This window comes from Geotrypetes seraphini, chromosome 10, assembly GCF_902459505.1.
Source record: "Geotrypetes seraphini chromosome 10, aGeoSer1.1, whole genome shotgun sequence".
Lineage (NCBI taxonomy): Eukaryota > Metazoa > Chordata > Amphibia > Gymnophiona > Dermophiidae > Geotrypetes > Geotrypetes seraphini.
Window position 1 is genome coordinate 145,474,121 of NC_047093.1, and position 6,000 is coordinate 145,480,120.

At 48.2% G+C, this 6,000-nt stretch overlaps 1 protein-coding gene across 1 annotated transcript in view; it reads left to right on the top strand.

Moving 5' to 3' along the window:
* TMC4 (transmembrane channel like 4) overlaps positions 1-5,698 on the top strand; it is a 66,620-nt gene extending 60,922 nt beyond the window's left edge. Inside the window, exon 16 of the mRNA XM_033961074.1 lies at positions 5,456-5,698. Coding sequence (XP_033816965.1) covers positions 5,456-5,578 — 123 coding nt within the window. The 3' untranslated portion in view covers positions 5,579-5,698. The remainder of the gene's footprint in view (positions 1-5,455) is intronic.
* The last annotated feature ends 302 nt before the right edge of the window (positions 5,699-6,000 follow it).

The window sequence follows — 6,000 nt, forward strand, 5'->3', positions numbered from 1 at the left end:
ACACCTGGCAGGGCCTCCGCGTGCGCGGATCGCCGGACTTGATGGACCAAAGGTCTGATCCGGAGATGGCAGTTCTTATGTTCTTATGTTCTTACTAGTCATTAAGCCCGTTACATTAACGGGTGCTAGAATACATGTCTGTCTGTCTCCCTTCCGCTGACTCTCTTTCTCTCTCCATGGCCCCCTTTCTCTGTCTGTCTTTCTGTTCCTCTCCCTGCCCCTGTGTCTTTCTTTCTTTCTGTCTCCCTCCCTCCCGCTGTCTGTCTGTCATTTTCCCCCATTTTCCTGTGCAGCAGCATTTCCATCCCACTTACCTATGCAGCAGCAACAGCATTTCCCTCCTATCCCCCCCTTTCTTGTGCAGAAGCAGCAGCGGTATTTCCCTTCCCCTCCAAGTCCCTGTATAGCAGTAGCAGCATTTTCCCCCACCCCCCTTTCCCTTCTCTTACCACGATCTGGTCTGCTCCGTTTGGCCCCTCCCCCTTCTTTTAGTGCCGTTGCTCTGCTCGATCTGGCCTGCTCCTGACCCTCCCACCGCCGACAAACCTCTGGGCGAAGGTGAACGCCAGTCCCAAGTCTGAGCGATCCTCCCAAACTTGACCTCCCTTACCCGGGTTGCGTTAGCCAGTGCTAATGTGTGCAAGCGGCTGTAGCACCGGCTTCTCCACCCGGACCCTGAGCACGCGCCGCGCTCCGCCCCTTAGCTACCCGGAAGTACCGGGCTTCACTCGCCTGCTCCCAGTGGGCCAAGAGAGAGGGGGGAGTGGCTGCCGTGGTGATCTGGCCGACTCCCTGGTGACAGGAGCCGCGGCGGCACCTTTAAAGTGAAAAAATAACTGTGGCAAGGGAGCCGGCCAACTGGCAGTTCAAGTTGGAGCTTTGGTCTGGCCTGCTCCCTGCCCGCCTTGCCATATTGTATTTTTTTATTTGAAAGACGCGGCGGTGGCTCCTCTCATGATCCCCACCTGCGTCGGAAGTCTGACCCAGGCGGGGATCGTGAGAGGAGCCACCGCCGCTTCTTTCAACTAAAAAATACAATACGGCAGGGAGCAGGCCAGACTGAAGCTCCAACTTGAACTGCCAGTTGGCCGGCTCCCTTGCCACAGTTATTTTTTCACTTTAAAGGTGCCGCCGCGGCTCCTGTCACCAGGGAGTCGGCCAGATCACCACGGCAGCCACTCCCCCCTCTCTCTTGGCCCACTGGGAGCAGGCGAGTTCAGGTGAAAGGAAGAACTACATACCTGTTTAGTTCGTGGTTTTAAAGTTAGGCGGCCAGGCCAGGTCTTCAAAGCAGCTGCAGCCGCGGGTTTAAAGTTAGGCGGTCAGGTATTCAGAGCGGCAGGGGGAGGCAACCTTTTATTCAATGTCTGCCGGGTAAAGCGCCGTGCCGAGTAGAGGAAGCAAACGCCGTGGCAGGAGAGCAGGGAGTGAGTTTTTCCTATGCGGTTGTTTGGGGGGGGGGGGGTTGTGAACAGGAAGTCGAGCAGAGGCGGGAGTGAGCTGTTCAGCTTCCCCTATCTTGGCAAACCGCTCTGGCGAAAATGTAGTGAAGTGCCGCGTGGGGCCGTAGAAAGAGCGGGGCATGCTGCAGTCTTGGCGGCCACGGACATACGGATTACGGAAGCACGCTGATAAGACTGCGCATGCGCCGCTTACGGTTTTATTATATAGATGTTCTTATATGCTGCCTGCTTGTCCTGGGATAAAAGTTAAATTGCTTCCCTATAACAAGAATTCTTTGTAGACAACTAGTAGGATCGTGCAGCCAAACATTCCTGCCCACCTTCCGCTCCAAGCTAAAGGCGTTTGATTCTGAATATGAACTGAACACAAGACACTAGCTGCCAGTAGTAGGGCAGCAGTGCACAATAGAAGAAGAATCAAACTTTGGATCTTTGATCTTTGGAGGATGTTCTTTGCTCTGGGTCTATTGAAGGAACATCACCATCTGTGTAGTTGCTTAATCCTGCTGTCTACAGCAGGGATGTCAAAGTCCCTCCTCGAGGGCCGCAATCCAGTCGGTTTTCAGGATTTCCCCAATGAATATGCATGAGGTCTATTAACATACAATGAAAGCAGTGCATGCAAATAGATCTCATGCATATTCATTGGGGAAATCCTGAAAACCTGACTGGATTGCGGCCCTCTAGGAGGGACTTTGACACCCCTGGTCTAGACCCTTCATTACAGGTAAGCAACTTAGGTTTCTCTTCATATGTTCAGAAATAAGTTATAGTATATCTGGACCTACAATTTGATTCGCAATAATGTCTTCTCAGTTACCGGCCCAGCTCTATGGAATGCTCTTCCAAATGACCTCAGGCTAGACTGCTCCTTAGATCACTTCAAAACATTACTAAAGACCTATCTCTTTAAAAACAGTTTCAACTAGCTTCATCAAACTTAGACTCAAATCTGGACTTGGTTGGGGGTGGGGGTGCTCTGACTGGCTGTACAGCATTCTTGCTTACCCTATCAAAATTGTAGTTCCCATCTATCTTTCACTTTTCTATCCTCATTAACATATTATTACGGTATATTATTAAATTGTAAACCACATCGATACCCTGTAAGATGTGGTATATCTAATGTGACCATTTATTTTTTTCATCAAAACGGGGCATCTATTAATATTCAGTCCTGCCCCCAATCCCACCCTAGCCCCATCCCCAGCCCCGCCCCCAATTTCTTCCATTCATTTTCATGTACACACAATATTTTATTAATTCATAATGGTAAACATAAAATATAAAAACCCCCACAAAGCACACTGTACGCAGAGAAAATGTTAATTATAATTTACGAGTTTCAGGGTTTTTTCAAAGATGTCAAGGCAGATTACTTTAAAATATGCAATGTCACCTCAGTAACTATAGAAAAATAGACAAATATAGTGCAAAATATAGACAGCAGATATAAATTCTCAAAACAGACACATTTTGATCACTAAATTGATAATAAAATCATTTTTCCTACCATTGTTGTCTGGTGATTTCATGAGTCTCTGGTTGCACTTCCTTCTGACTCTGCATCCAATATTTCTTTCTTTCTTTTGCATTCAACATTTCTTTGGGTCCAGGTCTCTCTCTCTTTTCCTTCTGTTACCCTCCCCAGATTCAGTGTCAGTTCTCCTTTCTACCTTTGTTCCAGGTCTCCCTCTCTCTCCCCCTCTGTTTGAACCTCCCATAGTCCTGCATCTGCCTCTTGTCTTTCCACTTTCGTCCAAGCCTTTTTCTCTGTAGTCTTTCTAATGTGCTTACAACCCCCCCCTTTCTCTGCCTCTTTCTCTCCTTCTTTCCTTCCTCCCTCCCAGCAGATTTTAGCATATCTCTCTCCTCCTTTTTTCCCCTCAGATCTAGTATCTGTCTCTTTCCTCTCCTCCTCCTCCCAGGTCTGGTATCTGTCTCCTCTCCTTCCCCCCTGCTCTGGCATCTCTCTCTCCGCTCCCTTACTCCTGTTCTTCCCTGGTCTTCCTTCTCAATTTATTTTCTGCCTCTGTCTAAATTCTTTTTTACTATTCAGTCAATTTCCCTCTTTCACTGTGTTTACTTATAGCTTGCCACCTCTTTCCCTCACCCCTTCAAGTAACTAACTCTATCCTCTTCCCTCAATTCTGCATGTGCCCTTTTTTCTTTCTCCTCCCCACTTCCTTCCAGTGTCTGCTCCCCCTGTCCCTCACACTTCCATTTAGCGGCTGTCCCTCCTCTCCCCCACACTTCCATTCAGTGTCTGTTTCCCTCTCTCTACCCCTTACATCTACTGTTCACCCTCTGTCTCGCCCCTTCCATTCACTGCCCTTTCTGCTCTTTCCATCCAGTGTCCACTCTCTCTCTCTCTCTTCCATATGGCATCTTTCCTTTTTCTATGCTCCTTCAATAAACTATCTATCCTGTGCCCCTTCTCTCCTTTGTACATGATTGATTTCAGCTCTGTCACCTCTCTGTTTTTCTCTCTCTGTCACCACCCCTCCCCTATGCTCTAGCATCTCTCTCTTCTCCTTTCTATCCTTCCCACCCCACGGTCTGGTATCATCCCTTCCCTGATTCCCTGGTATCTCTCTCCTTTCCTTTTCTTCCATCTCTCCCTCCCCCTCCATGCTCTGACATCTCCTTCTTCCTTTCCCCTTTCCTTTTCTCTTGGTCTGGCATACCTTCCTCCTTCCCTCCATGCCCTGGCATCTCTTCTTCCCTCCAAGCCCTGGCATCTCCTTTCATTCCCTCCAGTTGGGTACAGCAACACTCTCCCCAATTCTCTCTCCCTCTGCTCCCTTTCCTCCTTCTGTCACCCAAGGCTTGGTGTCCTGAACTTCATCGGGCAGCAGAAGCATTCACAATTCACTGCTGTTGCTGGCTTCAGGCCTTCCTCTCTGTCGGGTCCTGTCTTCATGAAAACAGGATGTAGGCAGAACCCGGCAGAGAGGAAGGCCTGAAGCTGGCAACAGCAGCGAATTGTAAACGCTGCTGCTGCCCGTAGAAGGTAATGGCGCCACCGAGGCAGACCGCTTCTCCCCTCTCCAAGCCGAACCCCTGCTGACCCTCCTATCTCTCCCCAAGCAAACCCTTCCGACCCTCCCAGCGAGATGACTGAGCAGCAACCCTCCAGTCCAGTAGCGTCGGCAGCTGCAGCACGCTAAACAGGTTGCTTTGTAGCTTTCTCCTGCCGGTGAAGCGTCACTGATGATGTCATCAGTGACGCAGCAGAGGGACAGGAGAAAGCCACGAAGGGGCAGGAGAAAGCCGCGAAGCAGCCTGTTTAGCGTGCTGCAGCTGCCGATACTACTGGACTGGAGAGTTGCTGCTCGGTCATCTCGCTGGGAGGGTCGGAAGGGTTTGCTTGGGGTGGAGAGATAGGGTCAGCAGGGCCCGAGCGATGATGTTGCCGCTGCTGAATCCAGGCTGCGATCCCCTGTCCTGTTGTCCCCACTCACAGCTTCAGGACGCCCTCTCTGAAAACGGAACATTTTGGCGTCCCGAAGCTGTGAGTGGGGACAACGGGACAGGGGATCTAAAAAAGGGACTGTCCCGTTCAAAACGGAACGTATGGTCACCTTAGGTATATTAAGCATAATAAAAACTTGAAACTTTCTTGAAATCTATTACTATTTCTTCCTCCACTCCCTTCAATGGGAGGCTGCCTTCACCACCTTTTTCACAATTAAATATTTCCTAATTTTAATTTGATCCTCCTTTCATGGTCTCCAGTTCTCGATGGATCTTTTTTTCTGGCATTTAGCTAAAGGAGGATCTCCATTGTTGAGGAGATATTGTCCAATAATTAGAAAAATAGGATTTAGTACTCCTAGGATCAAGTCTTATCAGTCAACCTTCAGAGACCTTCTTGAGTTAGGACAATCGTCTGCATTTATAACCCATATTTTTGTGGTTATTAATATCTAACTCTTATGTTGTTAATTTTGAACATTCAAAATTTGAGATGGCTTTTCTTTTCCTTTCAGGAGGGTCGGGACAAGTACTTTCTTGTCAAACAGATCAAAGAAATGAGTGAGGCCAACGAGAATAGGCACAAAGCGGACCACGGCGAAGGAACCTGGGCCCACCTGATCACGAATCCTTTTTAGGTCTATTATACCAGTGGATATAAGGCATGCCCCTGCCATCTTCCTACCCTCTATCGTTTCCACTATCTTGCCATGGTCTAAAATAGTAAAAGCACAGTGTGTTGATCCTTTTGGTATTCAGATTCTTGTTTTGATTGCATCTCGGAACACAGGGATGGATACAGGTGGATGGGTGAGGTGGGGTTGTTGCTTTGGATTTATGGTGATTCATTGACACTTCTTTGATGTTATAACTTCTTTGTGTATATATTCGGGATATCTATGTGTCATATTGTACGGTGGGGAAGGGGGGAAGGAATACCTCTGTTTCATATTGAAAATCTCAGTTTTCCTGTTTTATATTGTTCATTGGTGCTTTCTTTTTAATAAAAAAAGATTTATTCTAAAATAGTAAAAGAGAACCCATTTAGTAGGTAGTGGCT